This window comes from Erinaceus europaeus, chromosome 23 (assembly GCF_950295315.1).
Source record: "Erinaceus europaeus chromosome 23, mEriEur2.1, whole genome shotgun sequence".
Taxonomy (NCBI): Eukaryota; Metazoa; Chordata; class Mammalia; order Eulipotyphla; family Erinaceidae; genus Erinaceus; species Erinaceus europaeus.
In genome coordinates, this window is record NC_080184.1 from 1,546,931 (window position 1) to 1,573,847 (window position 26,917).

At 59.5% G+C, this 26,917-nt stretch overlaps 2 protein-coding genes across 3 annotated transcripts; one reads left to right on the forward strand and one right to left on the reverse strand.

Moving 5' to 3' along the window:
• Positions 1-5,104: 5,104 nt before the first annotated feature.
• Positions 5,105-9,488, forward strand: MPND (MPN domain containing). The gene is made up of 13 exons (XM_060182000.1): positions 5,105-5,234; positions 5,357-5,625; positions 5,929-6,165; positions 6,644-6,764; positions 6,867-6,927; positions 7,045-7,141; positions 7,349-7,421; positions 7,503-7,579; positions 8,157-8,325; positions 8,405-8,475; positions 8,687-8,776; positions 8,957-9,049; positions 9,330-9,488. Exons 1-13 carry the CDS (start codon positions 5,228-5,230, stop codon positions 9,414-9,416), a joined length of 1,452 nt encoding a protein of 483 aa, XP_060037983.1. The 5' UTR covers positions 5,105-5,227; the 3' UTR covers positions 9,417-9,488.
• A 113-nt stretch (positions 9,489-9,601) lies between these two features.
• On the reverse strand, positions 9,602-21,911 carry SH3GL1 (SH3 domain containing GRB2 like 1, endophilin A2). Of its 2 annotated transcripts, XM_007524930.3 has the most exons (10): positions 21,718-21,907; positions 12,773-12,841; positions 12,625-12,697; positions 12,275-12,418; positions 11,912-12,045; positions 11,659-11,817; positions 10,869-10,972; positions 10,563-10,696; positions 10,424-10,480; positions 9,602-10,332 (listed from the first exon to the last, which is right to left on the reverse strand). In XM_007524930.3, exons 1-10 carry the CDS (start codon positions 21,760-21,762, stop codon positions 10,133-10,135), a joined length of 1,119 nt encoding a protein of 372 aa, XP_007524992.1. In that variant the 5' UTR covers positions 21,763-21,907; the 3' UTR covers positions 9,602-10,132. The 2 variants fall into 2 exon arrangements, with proteins under 2 accessions (XP_007524992.1, XP_060038017.1); XM_060182034.1 differs by lacking the exon at positions 10,563-10,696 and having other exon boundaries at positions 21,718-21,911.
• Between the last annotated feature and the right edge of the window lie 5,006 nt (positions 21,912-26,917).

Consider the following 26,917-nt stretch of genomic DNA (forward strand, 5'->3'; position numbering starts at 1 on the left):
GGCCTCTAGTGGTCAAATGAAATCCTGCTGGGATTGTGACAAGACCGATAGTAGTCGTGACAAGCCAGACCAGACATTTTTATGACAGCGTGAATTCCCATCCATGAACACAGTTGGCCTGCTGGGAGCTGCCTTGTCATTCCTGGCGGAGTGGTGCCCTCAGTCCACCTGCTCGACTGACTTGCTCGTTGGGTTTGGCTTCTTGTTGTGCATTGTTTACTTTTGTGTTAAATTCTGTCTGCTGCAGAGGATGAGCAGGGCTGTGGGGTCTCTCCTCTCTCAGCACCCTTCACAGCACCCAGGGAGCCCCATGGAGGGTGGGCAGGGCTGTGGGGTTTCTCCTCTCTCAGCACCCTGCACAGCACCCAGGGAGCCCATGGAGGGTGGGCAGGGTTGTGGGGTCTCTCCTCTCTCAGCACCCTGCACAGCACCCAGGGAGCCCATGGAGGGTGGGCAGGGTTGTGGGGTCTCTCCTCTCTCAGCACCCTGCACAGCACCCAGGGAGCCCATGGAGGGTGGGCAGGGCTGTGGGGTCTCTCCTCTCTCAGCACCATGGGCAGCACCCAGGGAGCCCCATGGAGGGTGGGCAGGACTGTGGGGTCTCTCCTGTCTCAGCACCATGGACAGCACCCAGGGAGCCCATGGAGGGTGGGCAGGGCTGTGGGGTCTCTCTTCTCTCAGCACCAGGCACAGCACCCAGGGAGCCCCATGGAGGGTGGGCAGGGCTGTGGGGTCTCTTCTCTCTCAGCACCATGGACAGCACCCAGGGAGCCCCATGGAGGGTGGGCAGGGCTGTGGGGTGTCTCCTCTCTCAGCACCAGGCACAGCACCCAGGGAGCCCATGGAGGGTGGGCAGGGCTGTGGGGTCTCTCCTCTCTCAGCACCAGGCACAGCACCCAGGGAGCCCATGGAGGGTGGGCAGGGCTGTGGGGTTTCTCCTCTCTCAGCACCCTGCATAGCACCCAGGGAGCCCATGGAGGGTGGGCAGGGCTGTGGGGTCTCTCCTCTCTCAGCACCCTGCACAGCACCCAGGGAGCCCATGGAGGGTGGGCAGGGTTGTGGGGTCTCTCCTGTCTCAGCACCATGGACAGCACCCAGGGAGCCCATGGAGGGTGGGCAGGGCTGTGGGGTCTCTCTTCTCTCAGCACCAGGCACAGCACCCAGGGAGCCCCATGGAGGGTGGGCAGGGCTGTGGGGTCTCTTCTCTCTCAGCACCCTGCACAGCACCCAGGGAGCCCATGGAGGGTGGGCAGGGCTGTGGGGTCTCTCCTCTCTCAGCACCCTGCACAGCACCCAGGGAGCCCATGGAGGGTGGGCAGGGCTGTGGGGTCTCTCCTCTCTCAGCACCAGGCACAGCACCCAGGGAGCCCATGGAGGGTGGGCAGGGCTGTGGGGTGTCTCCTCTCTCAGCACCAGGCACAGCACCCAGGGAGCCCATGGAGGGTGGGCAGGGCTGTGGGGTCTCTCCTCTCTCAGCACCAGGCACAGCACCCAGGGAGCCCATGGAGGGTGGGCAGGGCTGTGGGGTTTCTCCTCTCTCAGCACCCTGCATAGCACCCAGGGAGCCCATGGAGGGTGGGCAGGGCTGTGGGGTCTCTCCTCTCTCAGCACCCTGCACAGCACCCAGGGAGCCCATGGAGGGTGGGCAGGGTTGTGGGGTCTCTCCTGTCTCAGCACCATGGACAGCACCCAGGGAGCCCATGGAGGGTGGGCAGGGCTGTGGGGTCTCTCTTCTCTCAGCACCAGGCACAGCACCCAGGGAGCCCCATGGAGGGTGGGCAGGGCTGTGGGGTCTCTTCTCTCTCAGCACCCTGCACAGCACCCAGGGAGCCCATGGAGGGTGGGCAGGGCTGTGGGGTCTCTCCTCTCTCAGCACCCTGCACAGCACCCAGGGAGCCCATGGAGGGTGGGCAGGGCTGTGGGGTCTCTCCTCTCTCAGCACCAGGCACAGCACCCAGGGAGCCCATGGAGGGTAGGCAGGGCTGAAGGGTCTCTCTCTCTGTCTCTGTCTCTCCCTCTCTCTCCCTTCCTCCTCTCTCTTAAAGAACTGAAAAAAAATAAATGTCCCCAGGAAGCCACAGGGCACTGTTGCCTATGTACAGTGCCCTAGGTTCATTCCCTGGCGTTGCATTACAAATAATAGTAATAATAGTAGTTGGGAGTCTGGCTGTGACTCACTTTGTTGAGAACACGTTATCCTGTGTAAGGACTGAGTTCCAGCCCATAGTCCCCACCTGAAGGAAGAAGTTTCTTTTTTTTAAAAATTTTTTAATTTTTTAACTAGAGCACTGTTCAGCTCTGGCATATGGTGGTGCGGGGGATTGAACCTGGGACTTTGGCGCCTCAGGCATGAGAGTCTGTTTGCAGAACCATTGTGCTGTCTCCCCTCCGCCCAGGGAGAAGCTTCATGAGTAGCGGAGCAGGCCTGCAGGTGTCTCTCTGCTCCTCTACCTCTCTATTTCCTCCTCTCCTCAATCTCTCTATCAAATAAAAAATATGAAGAAAAAAGAGAGAGCGGAAAAGAAGGACTAGCAGCAGCATTGTATTCATAGTCCCAGCACTCTGCCCCAGTGGTAATGGCCCTGGTGGCTCAGGATTGAGAGACAGCACGCCCGGCGGAATGCACACTTTGCTGTACCTGAGGAGCTGGGCTGAAACCCCTGCACTACGTGGGAGCACCGTGGATGGGACCTGGGGAAAGTGTCATGAATGATGCTGCGTCTTGTTTTTGTTCTTTCCAACTCCACTTCTATTTTAAGTTAAAAAGAGTCTGTTGAGGGTGCAGGCAGATAGCATCAGGGTTCTACAAAGAGACTTTCATGCCAGAGGCTCCAAAATCCCAGGTTAAATGCCATGGATCCCTCTAAGGCAGAGCTGAGCAGGGCTCTGGAAAAAAAATAATTTAAAAATTTTAAAGATTCTACTGATAACAATGTAATCATCGAACAGAATGTAATAAATGTAATCACTGAACAGAAGTGCAAAGCCTCTTGAACAAAATAATAGTGACAATCATTAAAGAAACAAAAATTATTCCAGAGACTTCTCTTTTTTTGTTGTTCTTCTTTCTCCCCCCCCCCTTTTAAATTTAATGTCCTTATTAGAGCTAGGGAGATATCTTAATAGATATGCAAAAAAGACTTTCATGTCTGAGGTACTAAAGTTTACAGGTTGAATCTAACATCACCATAAACCAAAGTTGAGCAATGCTCTGGCAAAATAAGTAAATAAAATAAAGAGAGATAGAGAGAGGGGCCCGGTGATGGTACACCAGGATGAACACACAGTGCGCAAGGATCCAGGTTCTAGCCCCCGGTCCCCACCTGCAGGGGGAAAGCTTTGTGAGTGGCGAGGCAGGGCTGCAGGTGTCTCTCTCCCTCTCTGTCTCCCCCTTCCCACTGGATTTCTGGCTGTCTCTATCCAATAAATAAAGATAATAAAAACATTTTATAAAACAGATGGGGGGGGGGAAGAGCATCACTCTGACACATGGAAACCACAGGGTCTGACCTCAGGAATCCTGAGAGTTTAGAATTCTGGCCACTACACCTCCCTGCGACCACTTTTTCATTCTTTAAGCATATTTTTCTTTTTCATGGAGTCTGTGCCCTTTGACCCAGAGTATGTAAACAGTATTGATCCCAGAGTAATGAACCAGCTCAGTGTCCCTGGAAGAAATTTCACTCTGTCATGATGGCAGAAATCCGTTTCTAGATGACCAGGCTCGCTTTGCTAATATTTTCTTTTTTAAAAAAAAAACTTTATTTATGGGAGTAGGGCAGTGGTCCAGGAGGTTGCGCAGTGGTAAAGCTTTAGACTCTCAAGCATGAGGTCCTGAGTTCGACCCCCGGCAGCACATGTGCCAGAGTGATGTCTGGTTCTTTCTCTCCCCTCCTAGCTTTCTCATAAAAAAATTAAATCTTTAAAAAAAAAAAAAAAAGGAAAAGAAAAGAAAAGCTCACACCCACCATCCCCCCTCTGCACCTCGGGTGTTTCTCAATCAGATGTAATTTCCTTCATAGTTTAAGAGCTCATCAGCCTGGACTTTACACCCTTCCCTGCTCGACTAGAATCGCCTTTGGAACCATTCAAGGGTTGTGTGACTCAAGGCTGTTTCTCCAGCAGCTGGACTGATAAAGTTGATAGTCATTTTCTGCCGTAAAGGACAGCATCAGCGGCTAATAAGCTCACAGTGGCTGGTTTGCTTTTGATGGCGGGAAAGGCAGCAGGACACCACAGAAGATGCTACAACCCGGGCGTAGGCGCTGCACCTCTGGGTGAAGGTCCGAGGCGACAAAGGACAAAGAACAGGGATTCCGCGCAGCCCGGGAACATATTCGGACCCCGCCCACGTGCACCCCACGACCCGCTGCTCTGACCTGGGATCTGATTGGCTGTCCCAGGACCAACCCCTACCGTGGATTGGATGGAAAAAAAAATCCAAGGACTCCCGCTGATTGGTCGAGGGCAACGACTCCCCATTGGCTCAGTCCCATGACAGCCGTCAGCACCAATTGGCTGGAGTAAGCCCGTGCCGATTGATGATTGGTTGGTGAAAATAAAATCTCTCTTGTAATTGGTTGGCTGGTTCCTCTCTGGTCTAGTCAAAAAGGAGAGGAATTAACTATTTTGAAACAGGCCAGCAGCGGGCTCTTAAAAGTCTGCGTCTCGCAGCTGCGTTCTCATTGAGCCCCGCAGCCGTCGGGCTTTAGGGTCTCTCTTCGCTGACCTCGGTTTCTCGGGAGTCCCCTTGTTGGTGTCCTCCGCGGCCCCCGAAAGCCATAGCAGCGGACTTCAGCTTCTCCAGTCGTCCCGGCGCACAGAACCCCTCCCCCGCAGCCCTCAATCCAATATTGGGTGGTCTGGGGTTAAGAGAAACCACTGGACACCCCTCCCCCCGATAATGCAATTAATTTCTGGACCTCAGTTCACCCACATATGCCCGGGAGCCTTCAGCTGTCACCTTTCTTCCTGAGTTTTCCGAGTGATGGGGGGAGCTGATTCCTTGCACCCCCCGCCCCCGAGCCAGGCCCACCTCCCCACGTGCGGGCATTTGGAGGGGGACACCAGTCCTCAGTGTCCCCCGCTGGCAGCAGCAATCGAGCCCTTCAGCCGCCCCCCCCCCCCCCATGGCGGCCAATGGCCAGGCGGGGCCCCCCCCCTTTGGAGGCGGAGCCGGGTCACGTGCTGGGAAGAAAGGGCTGGCGGCCCGCGGGGCGTAGCGGCCATGGCAGGTATTGGGGGGCCCTGTACAGGCGGGGGTGGGGCTTGCACAGCTGGGGGTCTGCACCTGCCGGCGGGGGGGACTGCAGCATTGGGTGGAGAGCAACCCCTAACCCCATCCCCGCCCCCCCAGCTCCAGAGTCGCTGTCCCCGGCGGGCGGCGCGGGGGAGGAGGCGCCAGATGAAGATGAGGACGAGGCGGAAGCTGAGGACCCCGAGAGGCCGGCGGGAGGGGCCGGCGTCCGCGGTGGAGGCGGCGCGCTGGGGCCCGGGGCTGGGGCCGGGCTGGGGGGCTGCGGCGGTCCCGGGGGCGCGCTCACGCGGCGCGCGGTCACGCTGCGGGTCCTTCTCAAAGACGCGCTACTGGAGCCTGGAGTCGGGGTGCTATCCATCTACTACCTGGTGAGCGCCCCACCCACCCCTCCACCCGGTCCCGCCTCTGCCTACAAGATGATACTGAGGCCCAGAAGGAATCAGATGGACTCAAGCCACTTCCAGGGCTGGGCCAGAAGGCGGGCATTGGAGCTGGGGCTTTGAGGGGTGTGTAGGAGTTTGTTAGCAGAATTGGGCCAGCAAGAACACTTCTGGGTGGGCAGGAGCAGGTCTCCCAGAGAGTGGCGTGAAATTAGGGAGGACTTCCCGGAGGAGGCGCTCTGTCAGGCCCCAAGGCCAGGCCCAGCCAGCTGAGCAGCTCTGTCATGCCAGGGAAAGAAGTTCCTGGGGGATCTGCAGCCCGACGGGAGGATCGTGTGGCAGGAGACGGGGCAGGTGTTCAACTCCCCCAGCGCCTGGGCCACGCACTGCAAGAAGCTGGTGAACCCCGCCAAGAAGTCGGGGTGCGGCTGGGCCTCTGTCAAGTATAAAGGTCAGAAGCTGGACAAATACAAGGCTGCCTGGCTGCAGCGACACCAGCTTCACATGCCCACAGCCGCCGCTGATGAGGTGTGTCCGTCCTGTGGCCTCTCCTGCAAGGCTGGGTACTGGAGCTGGGGCTATGAGGGATGAACAGGAGTTTGTTAGCAAGTCGAGTAGCAGAAACGAAAGTGGCAAGTCCTGAAAGGCTGGGGAGTCTTCCTGGAAGGGGTGCCAAGCCCTGGAGAGTTAGAGGGCTGGAGCAAGGGGGGAGAGGCAAGGAGCAGGGCACACAGGGCCTGATGGACACAGGGAGGACTCGAACGTAGCCCACCGGCCCCGGCAGGCAGCTGGGAGCCACAGAGGGCAGCAGGCAGAGGGAGGGGAGGGACCATTCCGGCTGCTACTCGCTCTCTGGTGGCCGCCGGCCGCCTTTAGGACAGCTCGAGAACGGGAAAGGGACCTGACTTGTGTGGTCTCCGTCTCCCTCTGGTGGTCACATGGGGAACTGGCGGGAGCCTGAGGCTCAGGCCAGTCCTGACCATGCCCTGGGGTCCCCTCATCCCAGAGCCCTGCCAGCGAAGGGGAGGAGGAGGAGCTGGTGATGGAGGAGGAGGAGGAAGAGCTCGTAGCAGAGGACAAGAGCCGCAGAGCCCCAGGGAAGGGCCCCTCGGAGTCTGCGCACCTGGGTGAGGGGGTGGGAGGAATCAGGTCCCTCCTCCACCCCAAGATGCTTCTCAGAAGCCTAGAGATGCCAGTCCTTTCTCTCCCCCTCACCCCTAAATCTGCAGAGGCTTCCAAACTCCGGGTGCCCATCCGCTACTGTATGTTGGGGAGCCGAGACTCGGCCAGGTCAGAGACCACCCAAACCCGGCTCCCCACCCCACCCCCCAGTGGCTTGTGGGGCACGGGGCTGTAGGAGACTTGAGATCTGGGGGAGCTGACGCCGTGGGAACCCCATTCTTCCAGGAACCCCCACACGCTGGTGGAGGTGACCTCCTTCTCTGCCATTAACAAGTTCCAGCCGTTCAACGTGGCTGTTTCCAGCAATGTGCTCTTCCTGCTGGTGTGTGTGGGTGGGGCTGGGCACCCCCAGAGGGCGAGGGGCCCCCGGATGTGAGCTCCCTGAGGCCAGGGAGCCTGTCTGCTTTGCGCATTCCCGGTGACTAGCAGGCAGTCAATCCGTGAATAGAGGGGTGGCAGGGGGCCCCGAAAATGTGGGGGTGCCCAGCTGCAGTCTGAGCCGGGACTCTCGTGCCTCCTCCCTACACAGGACTTCCACAGCCACCTGACGCGCAGCGAGGTCGTGGGGTACCTGGGGGGCCGCTGGGACACCAACAGCCAGAGTGGGTACTGGGGTCCAGGAGAGAAGTGGAGGGGCAGGGGAAAATGGGTGCTAGGCCCCCACCTGCCTGTGGCCCCTGCAGTGCTCACAGTGCTGAGAGCTTTCCCCTGTCGGAGCCGGCTGGGCGACGCGGAGACGGCAGCTGCCACAGAAGAGGAGGTGAGGATGGCACGGGTGGGCGGCTCAGGGTTCGAGACCAGCCCCGAGGCTGCGGTGTCTCCCTCCCCCTGCCCCTCTGACGCCATCTGAACGAGTCAGGAATGATCGCGGTAGGGAAGGACAGAGCGGGACTCTGGTTCATACCATGCCGGGAATCGAACCTGGTGTCACAGTCTGGAGAGCCCAGAACTGTAGCCATTGTGCCACCTTCCCCAATAGTGCGAGACAGGGACGTGGCCATAGTGGGTAGGCGGGGCCAGTGCTGGGTGGGTATGAGGTCGCCAGCGGACCAGTGTCTGGGCGTTACCAGCCCGGGTGGGCGGAGTCGGCCAATGAGTGGGCACGGGCACGAACTGGAAGGCGGTGCCAGATACCGTGGGCGTGGCCAGACAGCAACACCGGCCCGCGTGGGCGTGGTCAATAAGTGGGTGGGCCAGGCGTGGTGGGCGTGGCCTGGGAAGAGGCTGTAGGCGGGGCTGCCCCAGCTAGCCCTCCTTAGGAGCGGGGGCGGTGCCTCCCCCACCCCCCACCTCTGTTCTCTGTCCTTCCCTGAACGCCCCCTCCTCTGTCCCCCCAGATCTACCAGAGCCTGCTCCTGCGCGGCCTGTCCCTGGTGGGCTGGTACCACAGCCACCCACACAGCCCGGCGCTGCCGTCGCTGCAGGACCTGGACGCGCAGATGGACTACCAGCTGCGGCTGCAAGGCTCCAGCAACGGCTTCCAGCCCTGCCTGGCACTGCTGTGCTGTGAGTGCCGGGCGGCTGGGGACCTGGGGGTGGCTGGGGACCTGGGGGCGGCTGCACCACTGTCCCTCCTCTTCCACAGCTCCTTACTATTCCGGCAACCCAGGCCCGGAGTCCAAGATCGCGCCCTTCTGGGTGATGCCGCCCCCGGAGGTAGGTGGGCCGCGGGGGGCGTGGCCAGGGCCACCTGATGGACTGGCAGGAGCCTGGGTGTGGGCGTGACCAGACACGGTAGGCGGGGCTACCTGCGGAGAGCTGGGGCTTTACGTCGTGGGCGTGGCCCGCTGTGGGGGCGCTGCATACCTCTGGGTGGGGGGGTGCGTCTTGGAGGCTGGCAGGTGGTGAGTGGCCCTTGCCCTGCCAGCAAAGGCCGAGCGACTACGGCATCCCCATGGACGTGGAGATGGCCTACGTGCAGGACAACTTCCTGACCAACGACATCCTGCATGAGATGGTGAGCTCAGCCTCAGGGAACCAGCTGCGGCTCCTTCTCCTGGAGCACCTGTGACCCTGTGGATCCTGGGAGGCAGTGGCCACACCTGGGCTGCCCGGCCCTTCCTGCGGGGGTTCCCTTCTGCCGCCCCTTTCTCCTGGGTGGCTTGAAGGGGTCCCACCCGCACTCCCTGCCCCGTAGATGCTGCTGGTTGAGTTCTACAAGGGCGCCCCCGACTTGGTGCATTTCCAGGAGGCCTGGAGCCCGGAGCACAGCTACCTAGACAAGCTGAAGGTCAGCCGGCGTCATCCCCCACCCCCGCCGGGGCACAGGAATCTGGGGGGAGCCCCTAGGAGGAAGCAGACACCAAGCACACACCTTCTTCCGTTCCGGGAAGCAGTGGGAGGGACCTCGTTTCTTCCCCGTGGCCTGCTGGCTACTTGTCCTGGTGTTTAAAATTTGTGGAAGCAGTTCAAGACACCCCCCCCACCCCGCTTTCTGGCCAGGCTGCACGGGGTCGTGGGGGTGCTGGGAGCTGGGGAGCAGTGTCCTGATGCCCGGCCCTGCCTTTCAGATCTCGCTGGCTAGCCGGACACCCAAGGACCAGGGGGTGTGCCCGATGCTGGAACAGGTGTTCGGCGTCCTCAAGCAGGGGAGCTGAGCCCGGCCTCCCGAGGATCCCCCTGTGCTCGGAGGCTGCGTTCCACACAATAAAGCCGCCCCACGAACGGCCTGCGCTTGTCTGTTGGGATCACCTGGCCCCGAGCCTCAGTATCAGCGCCCCGGGCCCAGGGTCCCCTCAGGAGGGCCAGCCCCCCACCACACACACACACACACCCCACCAGGCCCCAGGTTGTAGAAACCGACGTTTAATACTTTCCTTTTAAAAAACAACCACCGGGATTATAATTCCGTGGGCTGTGGCCCGTTAGCGCCCCACCTCCAAGAAATGGCGACAAGGGTGGGGTGCTGGGTGCACAGGGCCTGGTGTCCTAGGGCTGGGGACTTCCCAGGAGATGGGGGGAATGTGAACCAGGCCCATTACTCATTGTTCAGATCACATTGGGGAGGGGCGTGCTGGGGTGGGGTGGGGGGGACGACCATCGACTCCCAGAAGCCTTTGTGCTTGGCCTGGCGTAGAGCGAGGCCGGGGTGCTCCTGTGGTCCCGTGCGGTGTGTGGCTGCTGGTGGGGCACCCTGTGGGGGTCCCCCGGGCCCCCGGGCCTGTCCTCCGCCTGCGGACGCCCGGCGGCAGCGGCTGGGGGTTGCGGGCTGGGCCCATCGCCAGCAACGGGCGGGGAGGGGCGGGGCGGGGGTCGGGTTAGTGTTGAGAGCACCGTAGTGTGGGCCCGCGGGGCGGGGCGGGCGGGGTGGGCCTCACTGCGGCGGCAGCGGCACCAGCACCTCCACGTAGCTGAGCGGGAAGAAGCCCGACTGGCCGAGCAGCATGCCCTCGTACCAGTTCTCGTCGATCTGGTTGGTCAGCGTGATGACGTCCCCCTCGCGGAAGCCCAGCTCGCCGTCGTTCTCCGGCTCGAAGTCGTACAGCGCCTTGCAGCTCGGCTGGTCCAGGGGCGCTGGGGGGCGGGGGGGGGTGAGGGTGCTGCCCCGGGGCACGGGGCACGGGGGACGGGGGCGCCCCAGCCCCGAGAGGGAGGGGGCACTCACGCATGCTGCGGCTCGGGGTGCGCACAGGCTTGTCGGAGGAGCGGAAGGAGGAGGATGCTGCGTGGGAGGAGCAGAGAGAGTTTGGGGCGCCGCTCGCGCTGGCCCCACCCCCAGGCCCCCGCGGTGGGCTCGCGCTCACGTGTGATCTTGGGGGCCGCGGCGGCGGTAGCGCAGGGGAAGCCCCCGTTGGGCTGCTCGGGCTCCCCCAGCTCCAGAGGCTCCCGGGGCCGTGGCTTGTACTCGCGCTTGGGCCGCGAGGAGGCGTCCTGCATCCTGGGGGGGGGGGGTGTCGCGGTGGAAAAGGGGGTGAGGGGGACCCCCCAGGACACCCACCTGGGCTGCACGCTGTGTGGGGGCACGTGGGGGCTCCGGAAAGGCGCATTGGGCACCAGATCCCTGGAGTGCAGAGGGCAGGCACTCGGAAGGGAGTGGATTCCCCCCTCACCTCCGCTTGAGCTTGTCTGCCAGCTCGTCCAGGATCTGTACGGCCTGTCGGTGGTAGTCGAGCTGTGCGTCCACCAGGGCCGAGAGCTGGCTCACCTGCTCAATCTGCAGCGGGAGGGGGGCTGAAGGGGCTGCTTCCTACAGGGAGTCCTCCTGGACTGCTTCCCCCTTGACCCCAAGGCCTAGGCTGCCTCCTGCAGGAAGTCTTCCCCGACTTCGCCAGCCACAGGCATGGCCATTATTATTATTTTTAAACATTTTCTTTTTTTTAATTGTTATAATTATTGTTGTTATTGACGTCGTCGTTGGATAGGGCAGAAAGAAATGGAGAAAAGAGGGGAAGACTGAGAGGGAGAGAAAGACAGACACCTGCAGACCTGCTTCACTGCCTGTGCAGCGACTCCCCTGTAGATGGAGAGCGGGGGCTCGAACCGGGATCCTTACTCAGGTCCTTACACTTTACGCCACGTGCGCTTAACCCGCTGTGCTACCTACCATCCGATTCCCGACCATTCTTTCCTTTTTAAAGCAGAGCCCTGCTCAGCTCTGGCTGATCCTGAATGCTGGGGGTGGAACCAGGAACCTCAGAGCCTCAGGCAGGAGAGTCTCTGTAGGACCCCTGAGCTGTCTCCACTGCCCCTCCCATTTCTGAATAACCAAATAGACTACAGGGGGTAGCCCGTGCCCTGATGCCCACCCCATGGCCACCTCCTCCAGGAAGGCCTCCTTGACTGGCCCTCTGCCGCCTGCAGGCAGCTCCCATGACTGCCCCGGCCGGGCCCAGGACTCACATCTGTCTCCAGCAGGTTCTGCATGCTAGTCTCCGCCACCTCCTTGGACTCCTGGAACTTCTCCAGCGCCTGCCGCAGCTCCTCGTCCGGGATCTTGCCCTGCCGCTTCTTCTTGTAGTCAAAGTCCAGCCGGCGGCCTTCCAGCTTCTTGAGGTGGTGCTGGGGCAGGAGCGGGGCCAGTCAGCCGCCTGCCCAGGCCCGGGGCCCCATCGCCATGGCCCCCAGCCGGCCGGCCCCTGGACGGCTCTGACACCTGGATCTCTTTGAGGTCCTTGTCGCACAGGTTCTGCAGGGGGTCCACGAAGTTCTGCTTCACCTCGATGTCCAGCGAGTCCTTCACCTCTGCCAGGCGCTTCATGGCCTCGCCCGCGTCCAGCAGGGCATCGCCTGGGAGGGACACACACTCACGGGGTCACAGCAGGCCGAAGCCCTCCTCCGCACGGCCACCCCGGGACCCCAAAACCAACCGCAAGGCCCCAGGGTGCGTCCCAGCACCACACAAGCATGAGCAAAACGGCCAGGATGTAGCTCGCCGGGGAGTGTGGACACTTGACAACGCCTGAGGCCCCAGGTTCGAGCCCCAAGGACAGCCCTGGCATCTCTCTCCCAGCCTCACCGAAGTTGGACTCGCCGCCCAGCTCCTTGCCGTGGCGCACCATGCACTCGCCCAGCAGGCCCTCCGACTGCGGGTACCCCGGGTTCTTCACCTGCCCCCGGATCTTGGACACCGTGTTGAGCATCGTCAGCTTGGCCCTGGAGGCTGCGAGAACGGGGAGCGGGGCACTCGGTGGGACAGGGCCGAGCCCCGAGGGGCACCCTCCACACAGGGCTGGCCGGCGGCGCCCTGTTCTCCACCCCAGGGATGGACAGACTGGTCCCCTGGATCCAGCCTTGCCCTAACTCCACCTGCCCTGGGGTTTGCTCCCAGCTCCCGCTCTGGGGGATGGGGGGGGGGGGGTCCCCAACCTGGGTTGGGCTGCAGGTACTCAATGGTTCTGGCCAGGACTTCTGTGACAGCCTTGCTGGTGACGTCCACCTTCTGCGAACAGAGGGGAGGGTGTGGGTGTGGGGGGAGACGGGCTTGCAGGGGCAGGCATCCCCCAGAGCCCCTCACCTTCTCCATCTCCTTGAAGTCATCATCGAGCTTGGTCCCCTCGGCCCCTCCAACCTTCTCGCTCACCAGCTGGGGGGGGGCAGAGGGAAGGGAGGTGGCATGAGTGTGTGTGGTGTGGGGCACCCATGGGATGAGTGGGCCAGCCAGGTGGGAAGAGCCCCATGGACACTTTCCTTAAAAGGAGAAGCAGAGTGGGCACTCGAACCCAGAACCTCACACTTCAGAGTCCAGCACTCCGACTCCCCATGCAGCTTATCTTAGTTTTTTTTCAGCACAGAAACCCCTATACCCGGGTTTCATTTTTATTGATGGAGCTGGTGCCTAGAGCTTCCTCTAGTGCACCAGGGCACCACTAGGTGTCGCCTGGGCTCACATGGGAAGTCACTGACTTCAGAGCCGGCCCCCACAGAGCCATGAACAAAGGACTGGCCCTGGCCCCTGGCACTTAGGGCTGCCCCACACGTAGGCTCACCCCTACTGAGTGCCCTTCCCCCCTTTGACTGAGACACAGAGAAGTGGGGAGACCCTGCACACAGTACTGCCCGTGCCACAGCGAGCTTCCTCAGGGACCTTAGTACCTTCTCAGTGGTGCCTGGTACACTGCCCAGCAGAGCTTCATTCTGAAGGCAGAGACTCCAGCCTGTGCCCGCCCCCATTTCTGGGGCGAGCACCTGACCCCAAGGTTTCACTTCTTTTGATGAAGCTCAGACAGGAAGTGCTCTGGCTGGGAGGTGGTGGGAGAGGAACTGAGCTTGGTGGGGCCTGGGGTTCTGGAGAAGGGGCGATGGGGCTGGAAACCACATGGGGGGGTGCCCCAGGGAGCCAGCATCCCCCATCCTCAGGGCCCCTGCCCGCCATGGGAAGCCATCAGTGCACCCCACACACAGCTCCCCTGGCCCAGCCCAAGCCCCACTGGGAGACGGGAGGCACTCCACTGTCCACATCCACGGGGCTCCTATGTATAGCCTGGGGCTCGAACCCAGGGCCTTGCCCCCAGTTCCTGGGGCCCCACCAGCTGGGTGGGGAAGGGGCTTTTTTTTCCTTTTGGAGTTGGGCACAGCCCCGGGCACCCAGGAATTATATGAGGGTGGGTGGGGTACAGCTGAACCCAGGCCCCATAACCCATGCGGATGGAGGGCGGTACACTCTCCCGTCTCCAGCTCGGGGGCTGATGGGACATTCCTGAACTGGGAGGGTCGCCAGAGGACCGGTCTCTCCATCTGCAGCCCCTCCCTCTCAGTGGGGGGGGAACATCTGGCCAGAGGTGGGGCCTGGTGATGGAGCCAGATTTTTTGGGGGGTCAGGCTGCCAGGAGCTCTGAGCCAGGCCTCTGGGACCCCGCCCAAGCCACACCCGCCAGAAGGACTGAGCGAGTAGGGACAGCACACAGGCACACAGGCAAGGCCCAGGCTCCACAGGGGGAGGTGCCACAGCACCAGAGGAAGCAGCCTCAGCAGGAGCTACAGAGCTTCAAGACCCCCACTGATGGATATGAATATATATAAATGTATATATATGTGTCAGCTCTGGCTTATGGTGGTGTGGGGATTGAACCAGGGACGTTGGGACCTCAGGCTTGAGTGTCTCTTTGCACCGTCGGTACACTATCTACCCCCACATGGATTCCCACGAGCACAGCGGAGTGTTGTGTCCCCCCCCCCCCCCCCCCGCCCCCAGCTGAACTGTGGCATTCCTCACTGGCCTGTTTTAGGGGCGCCATTTCCCAGCTCTGGGTGGTGCTTTCATTATTCAGACAGAGCTTCCCCCGGTGCTGTGGAGCCTCACCTAAGGGGCCAGGGCTCAAACCTCGGCAACACACATGGAGAGACAGGCACTCCATCTGCTAAGTGCTCTCTCCAGCCCCCGGGGGTTGGTCGGGATGGGGTGGGGAGCCCAGGCAGGGCAGGGACATGGATTTCAGAGCCCGGTGACTCAGGGTCACGTTTGACCTGGGCTAGGCGGGGTGGCCTGGAACAGTGACTCAGGCGCTGGGCCCTGCCCCTGCGGACCCGGGAGGGAGTAGTGCCTGGTACCACACTGGGGGGGTGCCACAGCACTGGGAGCAGCTCCAGCCCTGTGTTCTGTCTCCTGACCTTATAGGAAGCACTGAGCCTGCAGCAATGAACAGTCTGCCCGTCCGTCCGTCTGTCTCTCTGCAGGCTGGCTGCATCTGAACTGCCACAGAGGGGGAGCAGGGTGTCACCCCGACTCCAGAGGGTTCAGGGTGCCGCGGAGTGGCAGGCAAGGGAGGTGCAGGAGGCCGGGACCCACTGTGCCCCCACACCCCGCAGACCGGCCGGAACCAGGGTCCGAGGGCCCCTCACTCCTGCGCAGGAAACCCTGCCCCACCTCTCAGCACCTGAGGCCCCTGACCGCTTCCTGTTCCCCTGACAGGCTCGCACCTCCGGGCCCCGCCCTTCTGGAAGGCCTGCCCCATGCCCAGGGATGGACAGGGTTGCCTGCCACAAGGGCCAGGTGTGTATGTGTGTGTGGGGGGGGTAAGCGGTGCTGGTTCCCAGCACATGCCAAGATGACGCTGTCCTGGGCTAATGTCTCTCTTCTCTCTATCTCAGGGAGAGACACCACAGCCCTGCTCCACCATCCAGGGAGATCCCCCTGGTGCCCAGGGCTCTCCCATGTGGTACCAGGGCTCGCCCCAGGCCCTGCAGCGAGCGGAGGGGCAAGCCATCTCCTAGTTCTCCCACCAACCTCTATGCACCCCACCACTGTGTCGGGGAGCCACTGTAGCACCAGGGAGCCCCAGGAGCTGCCCTGGATGGGGGCGGGAGGACTAGGCTGGAATGCTAAAGAGGAGCAATAGGGGGAGGGGGGACCTGCGGGGGAGAAAGCCCTGACCGGGATTCTGAGGAATCACTTTCCTCTCAGCGAGGCCTGGCACATGGGACCCAACCTTCTGGGTGATGCAGAGAGAGCTACCACAGTACTGGAGCTTGCCCTGGTACCAGAATGCCTCCGAGGTGGTGCCAGGGCTCTGGGGCCCTGACGGGTGAGCACAGAGGCCCTAAAGGACACCAATTCACCCCAGCAGGGAGGCCCCAGGTTTGAGCAAAACACTAGGCAGGGGTGGAGGGTAGATAGCATAATGGTTATGCAAACAGACTCTCATGCCAGAGACTCCGCTGTCTCTGGTTCAATCCCCCGCACCACCATAAGCCAGAACCGAACAGTGTTCTTGTAAGTAAATAAATAAAAATATAATAATATAAAAAAATTAGGTGGGATGAGAGCAGGCGGGACGAGCAGAGAAGACCCAGAAGTGGGCTCTGGGGAGACTTGCCAGCCGGCGAAGACCAGCTCTGCCAAGCCAGCAAGCTGGGGTGCCCACCGGGGCTCTGCCATCCTACACCTGCAGCACACAGGGCACACCTCAGCCTGGGCCCTCCTGGTGTGCTTGGCTCCTGGCGGAGGCCTGTGCCCAGGTAAAATGTCACCCCGGGCGCCCCTGCCAGCCAGACCAGGTGGATCACGTGAATGGAACAGGGGGGTTTTCCAGGAGGGCAGAAAATCTAGAGGGTCTGGCAGGAGGCAGAGTCTAGATAAGCCAGTTCAGCACGTGACAGCGGGGAAGGCACGGTCAGCACCCTGGACAGCACGGGGGTGGGGTGGGGGGTGGAGCAGGGCTGTGGGTCTCTCCTCTCTCAGCACCAGGCACAGCACCCAGGGAGCCCATGCAGGGTGAGCTGGGCTGTGGGTCTCTCCTCTCTCAGCACCAGGCACAGCACCCAGGGAGCCCATGGAGGGTGGGCAGGGCTGTGGGGGTCTCTCCTCTCTCAGCACCAGGCACAGCACCCAGGGAGCCCATGGAGGGTGGGCAGGGCTGTGGGGTCTCTCCTCTCTCAGCACCCTGCACAGCACCCAGGAAGCCCATGGAGGGTGGGCAGGGCTGTGGGGTCTCTCCTCTCTCAGCACCATGCACAGCACCCAGGGAGCCCATGGAGGGTGGGCAGGGCTGTGGGGTCTCTCCTCTCTCAGCACCAGGCACAGCACCCAGGGAGCCCATGGAGGGTGGGCAGGGCTGTGGGGTCTCTCCTCTCTCAGCACCAGGCACAGCACCCAGGGAGCCCATGGAGGGTGGGCAGGGCTGTGGGGTCTCTCCTCTCTCAGCACCAGGCACAGCACCCAGGGAGCCCCATGGAGGGTGGGCAGGGCTGTGGGGTCTCTCCTCTCTCAGCACCAGGCACAGCACCCAGGGAGCCCATGCAGGGTGAGCTGGGCTGTGGGTCTCTCCTCTCTCAGCACCAGGCACAGCACCCAGGGAGCCCATGGAGGGTGGGCAGGGCTGTGGGGTCTCTCCTCTCTCAGCAACAGGCACAGCACCCAGGGAGCCCCATGGAGGGTGGGCAGGGTTGTGGGTCTCTTTCTCTTCCTCATCTGCCTGTCTCTGTGTCTCCTTTTATCTCTCCTGTGTCTGGAATCTGCAATGTTGGGCCACGGTGCTGGCTCAGAGGGTCCCCCCTGCGCTCCATGAAGCATTGATCCCCCCCCCCCACTGTGGGTACCTGACTGACAGGGCTGGAAACTGACCGGGGTGTGAGCGCCAGGGCAGCTCTTGACCATGCAGAGAAACCGGAGCCACCCAGAGCAGGTGACCTGACCGGCCGGGCAGGCCAGTGGGCTTGCGAGGATACAGGCCGGCCTCCTTCTAAGGCTCAGTGAGTTACTCACATGAGCCTGGGGGTGGGGGTGGAGGCGGTGGCACAGCCGGTTAAGCGCACACATTATAGTGCACAGGGACCAGGGTTCGAGCCCCTGGTCCCCACCTGCAGGAGGAAAGCTTCAGGAGTGGTGAAGCAGGGCTGCGCTTCTCTTTCTCTCTCTCCCTCCTCTTTCCTCTTAATTTGTCGCTATCTGATAAATACATTCAACTTAAAAAGATGGAGGGCAGGGAGTGTCCCTGTGGCACGTGTGACCCCCAAGACCTCATGCCTGAGAGCCCAGTGCTCTGACCCCCGGGGCCCATCTAAAGCCCCCCCACCTTCCAGAGACAGAGAGAGCAGGGAGCCCCAGCCCCCATCTCCCCCAGCACCGTGGATGGGGTCAGGACCGAGCAGCCTGGCTGTGGCATCAGAGCTTCTCAGTTCTTCGACATCTCTCCCTGGAAGGAAGGAGCGAATGCGTGACGGGCGGCGGTACTGCCCGCACACAAGGCCCTGGGGTCAGTCCCTAGTGGTGTGAGCCATCAACGGGAATAATCAATCAGCCAGTCAGAGCAAGAGAGCCAGCCAGGAGACAGTGCGGTGGCTAGAGAACCGGTGCCCGCCCCTCACACACTGATAAGCCAAGACTTTTCTTCTTATTGCCACGGGGGTGGGGGGCACCGCTGGGGCCGGGAGCCGGCACTCTGAATCCATGGCTCCTGGCGGCCTTTCTTCTTTTTATCTGACAGGACAACAGAGAGAAACTCAGAAGGAAGGCAGAGACAGAGAGACACCTGCAGACCCGCTCCACCACTCCCGAAGCCTCTGCTAGCGGGTGGGGGCCTGGGGTTTGATCCCAGGTCCTTGAGCCTCGTAACTGTGTGTTCAGTACAGTGCGGGCCCCAACAGGAAATCTTAAGAGAGAGAGAGAGAGAGAGACCTCCTCTGCCCACCCCCTCCCCAGCTGCCTCTGCCCCTCCCACAGGCAGGTCTGCTCAGGGGTGCTAGGGAGTTGGGGTGCAGAGCTTTGCAAAATAAAAAACAACAAATAAACGTCCCTCGCCTGGACTCCTGTGCATTTGACTGAGTCGGGTGGGCAGGAGCCCTGGGTCTGAGGTGAGGAGGGGGTGAGGGTGGCACCACAGAGAAAAGGTGTCAGAGGGCAGGCAGGAGGAGGCAGGAAGGTGAGGGAGGAACAGGCTGGTCTGACAGGGGAGCCCATGGCCTGGGGCGGAGCCGGGACTGCAGCCCAGGTCAGCTGGGGGTGCCCCAGGAAGGCGCACACCCCCTCCTGACGTGGCCATCAGCTGGCTCACCCGGGTCCTGCCTGTCACTCACTTCCTGGGACAGGTTCACAGCTGGGGCACAAACAGCGTGTGTGTGTGGGCCCAAGGGTGGGGCCCCAGCACCACCTGGGAGTGCCACCAGTGGCCGGGGGAGGGTGGACTGTATGGATGGTGGCATGGGACTGGGGTGTCTCTCCCAGCATACAGGATGGGGAAGAGTGGGGTGTGGGGAGGCCTCTTGGGGCCCTGGGTTCAACTCCTCGCTCTGCCTCTGAGGGAAAGGAGAGAGAGAGATGGGGCCAAAGGTCCAGGGACAGAAACCCTGGCCTGGGCTCTGGGGTGCAGGGCGGCGGGGGGCCAGGCAGGGTGCTTCCGGCCCAGGTGTGAGGAGCCCTCCCGGGATGGGGGCGCTGAGTCAGGCCCGGAGGAAGCAAGTGGGGCTGTTTTCCTGTGGCCCTCGTGACCCTGCTGTCTGGGGGTGGGTGGGGGCGCTGAGGCAGCCCAGTCAGCAGGAATGAAGCGGAAAAGAGCTGAAGCGGGGGGGGGGGGGGGCAACAGGAAAGGAGAGGCACCCCCAAAACGTCAGCCCAGCCAGGAGCAGGACAGGGAAGGGAGGGGGGGGGCTTCCAACACCCCAGCTTCCCAGGCTTGAGCTGTGATGTGGCCTGGAGAGGCGCTCCAGATAAGTATGGCCTGAGTCGGAGTGTCGTGGCTAAGGGGTCGGGGCAGAACCACAGGACAGCAGTGTTGGGGGGCCTGAACTCCATCCCACAGCCCTCCCCCCGGCCTGGGGGGGGCATCAAGATCTCCCCATAGCAGGGCGCAGAGCTGACTTCCGCTGAGAGAGAATGTGACCCAGTTCCCACGGTGACCCAGGGCGCCCCTCTTCCAGAGCTGCCTGTCACTTGGGGTCCACAGGGTAGGGACCCACATTTTCTTTTTCTATGTGACAGGGGTCTCACAGCTGATCTCACCGATCCCAGGCTGCTTTTTCATCCAGAGCAAGTGAGCTTCTCCTGGTGCCCTGGTGCTGCCATGTGGCGCCGGGGAGGCAAGCCCAGGCTCCCACCCACCAGGGGCTGAGCTGCTCCCTCCCCCTCCTGTGCTCTGTCCTCCTTCTGGGCAGGGACCCAGGGTCTGACTCCCACTTCTCCAGGCTCTACAGCAAGGCGGTGAGGAATGTCCCTCCTCGCTCAGATGGAACCAATCATTTGACCCCCCCTTCTAGGCCCCCCAACAAAAATGTCAGGCCAGCATTCCAGGCCGTCCCTGGCGACACCCCGTGAGAGTGACCCACAGGCCAGCTGGCAGAGGCAGCTCCAGGAAGCAGCGGGTAAACAGTGTGTGTGTGTGTGGGGGGAGCCAGCGCAGGGGGAGCCCCCCACAGACACCCCGACAGCGGGAGCTCTATCCAAGTGAACTATTTCAACAGCCCTAATTCTTTATTTCCCCCCAGTGGGAAAGTCTGACGAGGAAGGGCAGAGGGACAGTGCGTGAGGTCCAGCACTGCTTTCCACTGAGGGAGGACGGAGGGCAGAGGGCCACCACCCCAGAGCCTCCCTGGTGCTGTGGCACTCCCATGGGGCTCCCACTGCACTGCAAAGCAGGCGCCCCCACTGTCGAGCTGGCGCTCCTGGCAGCCCAGGGCCTCACACCTGCAGTCCCGCGCTCCTCCACCACCCATGTGACCCCCCCCATACCTCCCCCCAACCCAGCCTCTGGCTCCCCCGGCACCAGCACCTTGAGCGCCGAGACCCTGGGGCGCCCCCCTTGTTTGTTCAGCTGGAGGAACTGGGGGGGCCCGGTGTGCAGGGCAGCCCCTTGGGTCTCACCCCTCCTCTCAGACTGAGACCCCACCCCCAGATACTGCCGGATGCTCGGATGCTGCGGGGAGCTCAGCGGGAACGCAGAGAATCCTGGCTGCGCTGCCCCCCACTTCCCAGAGGGGTGACAGGGACCCTCTCTCTGAGGTGGACCCCCCCCCCACAAGTCCTGTGCGCTGCCCACTGCACCACCCGATCCACTCGCCAGGTTCCGAACCCGGCGGAGGCGGAGGGGGGACCCTAGGATACCGAGGCCTCCTCCCGGCTGCACTGCACCAGAGCCCGGAGACGGCAACAGACGCAGCCTCTGAGGGGTTCAGCATCTGGGCACAGGACTTGCAGGCCCGAAGCCCCGGGTTCGAGCCCCCCCCCCCCCCCCCCACATGGACCAGAGGTGCTTCCTGATGTCCTCTCTCTAGTAAAGGTCCAAAGTAAACCCCCTCCCCACCCCACTCCCCCGAGCAGAGATCACGGCTGGTCACCCCAGAAAGCTCTGGGAGGAGCAGAGATGCGCACCCGCCGCCTAATTACAACCCACTCCGTGGCCCGGCTGCCAGGCGCCCATTAGAGGGAACCCACAGCGCCAGGACCTGGGGGGCGGGGGACCCCGACACCCCCCAACACCCGGGCGACCGGGTGGCCCCTCTGATCAGCAGCAACGGGGGTGGGGGGACCCCGAAGCGGAGGAGCCGATGCCCAGTGTCCAGGCCCCCAGGACAGACCACACGCACCCGCTCCCCAATTGCTAAAGGACCCTGGGGACGAGCCAGGAGTGGGGGCTGGGGGAGACCTTCTGGTGGGGAAAGAAACGGGGGGCCCCTTCACTTCCGGAAGAAGCCTCCCTGCCTCGCTGTCGCAGCTGGTGGACCCCTGCCCCCCGCCCCTTTTTATCCCTGGGGGGAAAAGGGGAGAAAAGGGGGGTGGCCACCTCAGCGATCACACACCCGGGGGGACAGTCGGGGGGTCCCCAACTTCTTCTGCCTCCCGTTAGGGGCCCCCGATGCTGATCTGGCCCTCCAGGCGCCCCGGTTCCCGGCTCGACAGCCTCGGTCTCGCCCTCCCGCTTGGCGGGGACCCCCCCTCCGGGCCCGATCGCGGGGTGCCGCCCTCCGATCGCCCCGATGTCGGGTAGAAGCCGCCCCTGCCCCGGCTGCCACCCCCCGGGCCCCGCCGCTGACCTGGCTCGCCTTGTAGAACTGTTTCTTCAGCCCGGCCACCGACATGTCGCCGGCCGCCGCCGGGGCCCCCTAGGTCGCCCCGGAACCTCCGCGGGTCCACGGTCAGCCGCCGCCTCCGAGGCTCCGCACCCGCAGCCGCCGCCGCCGCCGCCGCCTTCTCCTAAGGCCTCGCGCGCCCGCGCCGCCAGGATATTACATGGCAACCGCACACTTCCGGCGCCCGCGCGCGCCCGCCGCGCCATCGACGCAGGCGCGCCCCCTGCCGGCCGACAGGCGCACGCGCACTCCGCGCGCCTTAGGAGGAAGCCCCGCCCTTTTCACCAGCGAGTTCCTAAAGGGAGCGTAGAGGGGCTGCGGTGGCCACAGCGTCCCCTGCAGGCCAGCTGAAGAACTTTGTATGACTAGACATCTGTTTTTCTTGCCTCCAGGCTTATTGCTGGGGCTCCGTGCCTGCACTACGAATCCACCACTCCTAGAGGCTACTTTTCCCCTTTGGTTGCTCTTGTTAATTATCGTTGTTGTCATTGTTGTTGGAAAGGACAGAGAGAAATCGAGAGAGGAGGCGAAGACAGAGAGGGGGAGAGAAAGACAGACACCTGCAGACCTGCTTCACCGCCTGCAGGTGGGGAGCCAGCCGGGGGCTTGAAAGGGAATCCTTACGCTTTGCGCCCTGTGCGCTTAACCCACTGCGCTACCGGCTGGGCCCCCGTGATTATACATTTTATCTTATCTCGTTTCAGGCCTGTGGTTTTTCTTTTCTCACGCCTTCTTCTCTGCATCTCAGCTCTATCTGGGGAAAAAAAAATAGTGCAGATGGATTGGAAAGGAATGATGAGTCCGAATCAGTAAATGGATGTAAAAAAGAGGAATAAGGGAATGACTGTGGGGAAAAAAAACACAAAACAAATAAAAAGAAGAAGAAATTAACCAGAGCTTGCAACTTTAGCGCTGAAAAGCTCTGACAGATTTGTTCAGTTTCCCAAGCAGACGTCTTGATGGAAGTTTCCAAATGTCTATTAGAAGCTACTGGAATAGACCCAAGCAAGGGTCATTTCAGGAGACACACACTACATTTCCCTCTCCGGTTTCTTCTCCTTCTTCTTCTCAGTGATTTAATAATTAACAGGATTGTAGGATGAGAGGGGCACAATTCCATACAGTTCCCACCACCAGAGTTCCGTGTCCCATCCCCTCCATTGGAAACTTCTGTATTCTTTATCCCTCTGGGAGTAAGGACCCAAATTCTTCTCCTTCTTCCTCTTCTTCTTCTTCCTCTTCTTCCTCTTCTTCTTCTTCCTCTTCTTCTTCTTCTTCTTCTTCTTCTTCTTCTTCTTCTTCCTCTTCTTCTTCTCCTCCTCCTCCTCTTCCTCCTCCTTCTTCTTAACTTTTCTTTCTTTCTTCCTTTTTTTTTTTTAACCAGAGCACTGATCCACTCTGGCTGATGGTGGGTAGCAGGGGACTGAACCTGGGACTTTGGAACCTCAGGCAGGAAAGTCTCTTGCATAACCATTATGCTATCTACTCCACCCTGGAACCAAATTCTTTATGGGGTGCAGAAGGTGGAAGGTCTGGCTTATGTCATTGCTTCTCCACTGGACATGGGCGTTGGCCCTCTCCAGATTCCTCATAGGGCTGTTATGTGTAGTTTGAAAGAATTCCCATGTGATTCTTAAAAGACAGTTGAGAGAGAGAGAGAGACTCAATCCAGTTAATCAAATCCTAGCAGAAGTTGGGATATAAAAATGCAAAGAAAAGGGGCCGGGTGGTGGTGTAACTGGTTGAGCGCACATGTTACAATGTATAAGGGTTCAAGCTCCCAATGTATAAGGGTTCAAGCTTTCCCTGAAGGGGGAAAGCTTTGCAAGTGGTGAAGCAGTGTTGCAGGTCTCTCTCTGTCTCTCTCTGTCTCTATCTCCCCCTTCCCTTTCAATTTCTAGCTGTCTCTATCCAAAAAATAAAGTCTATTAAAAAACAAATTTTAAAAATAAGTGCAAGGAAAGCATCCCTCCTCATGGTTCAGATGAGGAAAATCAAAACTCTGAATAAGACAGTGACCTTCCTCAATTTCTTACGTCTCCACAGTCTTTCCAGTCAAGTCTAAGGATTTAATTATTTCAGTCTATAGAACCAACTCCAGATATGGGCGAAATCACAGCTTTCTCATTCCTTCCCTGCTTGAGAGATGAAAGCACAAGAACAGAAGAATTATATAAAATATATATGGCATATACATATATATATAATTTTTATTTTTACCAGAGGTCTGCTCAGCTCTGGTTTATGCTGGTGGTGGAGATTGAACCTGGGGAACTCTGGAATCTCAGATATGAGTCTTTTGCATAATCATTATGCTCTCTCCCCAGCTCTTTATATAAATTTTTTTTTAAAAGTGAAGTATTGCTGAGCTCTGACTTATGTAGGTACTGGGGCTTCAGAACCTCAAGCATCAAAGTTTTCTGGACCCATAGGTTATTTCCCTAGGGCAAAAAAAAAATCCCCCCCTTTTTTTTCTTTTTTCAGCAGAGTCCTGGTCCACGGCAGTGCTGGGGATTGAAAGTGGGACTTTGGAGCCCAAGGTATTAGAGTCTCTTTGCAGAACCCTTATGCTATCTACCCCCCCAAAAAAAAAATTCTATCTCTAAGGCTGCAGTCTGAGACTGAAGTTCTCTCTTTCCAGTGTGATGTGTTTTTTTAATTAATTAATTAATTAATTAATTGGATAGGACAGAGAAATTGTGAGGGGGAGGGTATATATATATATATATATATATATATAGAGAGAGAGAGAGAGAGACAGAGAGAGAGACAGGGAGATAAAGTCACCTGCAGATCTATTTTACCACTAGGGAAGCTTCCCCCCAGTTGGCGGTGGGGACCAGGGACTTGAACCTGGGTCCTTCTGTACTTTACTGTGTGCACTCAAAGGGGTGTGCCACAGCCTAGTCCCCTCAGTGTGATTATTATTTTAATATTTATTTATTTTCTCTTTTGTTGCCCTAGTTACTTTTGTTGTACTGTATGTCGTCACTATTGAATAGGACAGAGAGAAATGGAGAGAGGAGGGAAGACAGAGAGGGGGAGAGAAAGACAGACACCTGCAGACTTGCTTCACCGCCTGTGAAGCGCCTCCCCTGCAGGTGGGGAGCTGGGGGCTCGAACCGGGATCCTTATGCTTTGCCCCACTGGCGCTTAACACGCTGCGCTATGGCCTGACTCCTTATTATTATCGTTTTTAACAAACCTGATTAAAGATCCCATAAATAGTCTATTTAAAGACCCAATCAAATCTTTATGAGATGGGCAGGGATAGATAGCATAATGGTTATACAAAGAGACTCTCATGCCTGAGGCTCCAAGGTCTCACGTTCAATCCCCTTTAACCCCCAGAAGCCAGAGCTGATCAGTGCTTGGGTAAAAAAAAAAAAATCAAAAAAAAATCTTGGGAGTCAGGCGGTAGCGCAGTGGGTTAAGTGCAGGTGGTGCACAGCACAAGGACCAGAGTAAGGATCCTGGTTCGAGCCCCCGGCTCCCCACCTGCAGGGGAGTCGCTTCACAGGCGGTGAAGCAGGTCTGCAGGTGTCTGTCTTTCTCTCCCCCACCTGATTTTCCCTCCTCTCTCCATTTCTCTCTGTCCTATTTGACAATGACGACATCAATAACAACAAAAACAACTACAACAACTATAAAAAACAAGGGCAACAAAAAAGGGGAAAAAATAATAATCTTGGGAGTCGGGCAGTAGCGCAACAGGTTAGGAGCCGGTGGCGCAAAGCACAAGGACCGGCATTAGGATCCCGGTTCGAGCCCCCGGCTCCCCACCTGCAGGGGAGTCGCTTCACAGGCGAAGAAGCAGGTCTGCAGGTGTCTGTCTTCCCCTCTTCTCTCCATCTCTCTCTGTTCTAGCTAACAAGGACGACATCAATAACAACAACAATAACTATAACAACAATGAAAAACAAAGAGGACATCAAAAGGGAAAATAAATCAATAAATCTAAAAAAATTATAAAAACAAAACTTCACTAGACACTAATGCCTCCGTCAGCATACGTCCTTAATGAGTCCTGCCTTTCACGGAGATACTGGCAGCAGCCAATCAATTCACTAGTGAAATCATCAGCTCACACGCACAGAGGCATTGGGATCGCATCAAGTAATAGAAATCTTGGGGACTTGGAAGTCGGTGCAATGGATAAAGGAGGTGGCGCACCTGGTTGAGCTCAAGGACCCAGGTTCAAACCCCCGGGCCCCACCTGCAGGGGGAAAACTTCACAAGCTGTGAAGCAGGGCTGCAGGGGTCTTCTCTCTCTCCCCCTTCCCTCTTGATTTCTAGTTGTCTCTATCCAATAAATAAAGATAAAAAAATAACAAGAAAAAGTTTAAAAAAAAAAAAAGAAGAATTGCGCCGTGGAGCATGAGGTCTTGAGCTGGCCCCTGCGCACATTTGCTGGAGCAACGCTCTATGGTAAAAATAAGTAAATGTTAAAAGAGAGAGAGAGACAGACAGACAGACAAGACAGACAGTAAGACAGACAGAAAGGAACCAAAGTCTTGAAGACACTTCATCTTGCTGGGTCTGAGGGAGCAGCACATCTAAACTGCCACCGACAGACATGACATTAGTTATCAGAACAACTGGAACAAGAATGTTCCGGGCCAGGAGAGAACATGAAAACCAGAGAGCCAGAATGAGCGCGAGAACATGCATGCTCATTCATTCCCTTGGCTTCTGAAGCGCCATCCAGGTTCAGTTTAATTTAACTTTTGTTGCTTATATAAAACGTTGACTTATTTTATTTTACTACATGCCTTGAATGTCTCACGGCTGAAGCTGCACTCCGCAGAGGCGCAAGCCACCCAAGTCGTAAACTCGAAACTCCTGACTCCCAACTTTAAGATTGACACCCGGTGCCTTCCGTAAAACGTGTCGTCATGACGCTAGAACCTGACCCGCCCACCTAGAGACGGCCCATCCCCCGAATTCAGCCAATCAGAAGGAGGGACAGTTAACTTGATAGCTGCGCCGTCCAATAGCCGCGAGTGTAGCACCGTCCAGCCTGGAAGGCACGCCCATTTCGACTGGAAAGCCACAGCTCTCGCGAGGCTTCCGAGGCTCTTCACCCCGCCCCGCGGCCCCGGCGGCTTCGCGTCACGTGACGCGCTCTAGTCCAATCAGCGCGCGGTTTACGGGGGTCGCCACG

Bases quoted from the DNA above. Each gene is read 5' to 3' on its own strand.
- MPND (XM_060182000.1), top strand. The intron at 6,765-6,866 runs GTGAGGGGGTGG...CTAAATCTGCAG, and splicing joins CTCGGAGTCTGCGCACCTGG to AGGCTTCCAAACTCCGGGTG. The intron at 7,142-7,348 runs GTGTGTGTGGGT...CTCCCTACACAG, and splicing joins GCAATGTGCTCTTCCTGCTG to GACTTCCACAGCCACCTGAC.
- SH3GL1 (XM_007524930.3), bottom strand. From the start codon at position 21,762: ATGTCGGTGGCCGGGCTGAAGAAACAGTTCTACAAGGCGAGCCAG. The intron at 12,046-12,274 runs GTGAGGCTGGGA...TGTCCCTCCCAG, and splicing joins GGGCGGCGAGTCCAACTTCG to GCGATGCCCTGCTGGACGCG. The intron at 11,818-11,911 runs GTGTCAGAGCCG...CTCCTGCCCCAG, and splicing joins AGGACCTCAAAGAGATCCAG to CACCACCTCAAGAAGCTGGA.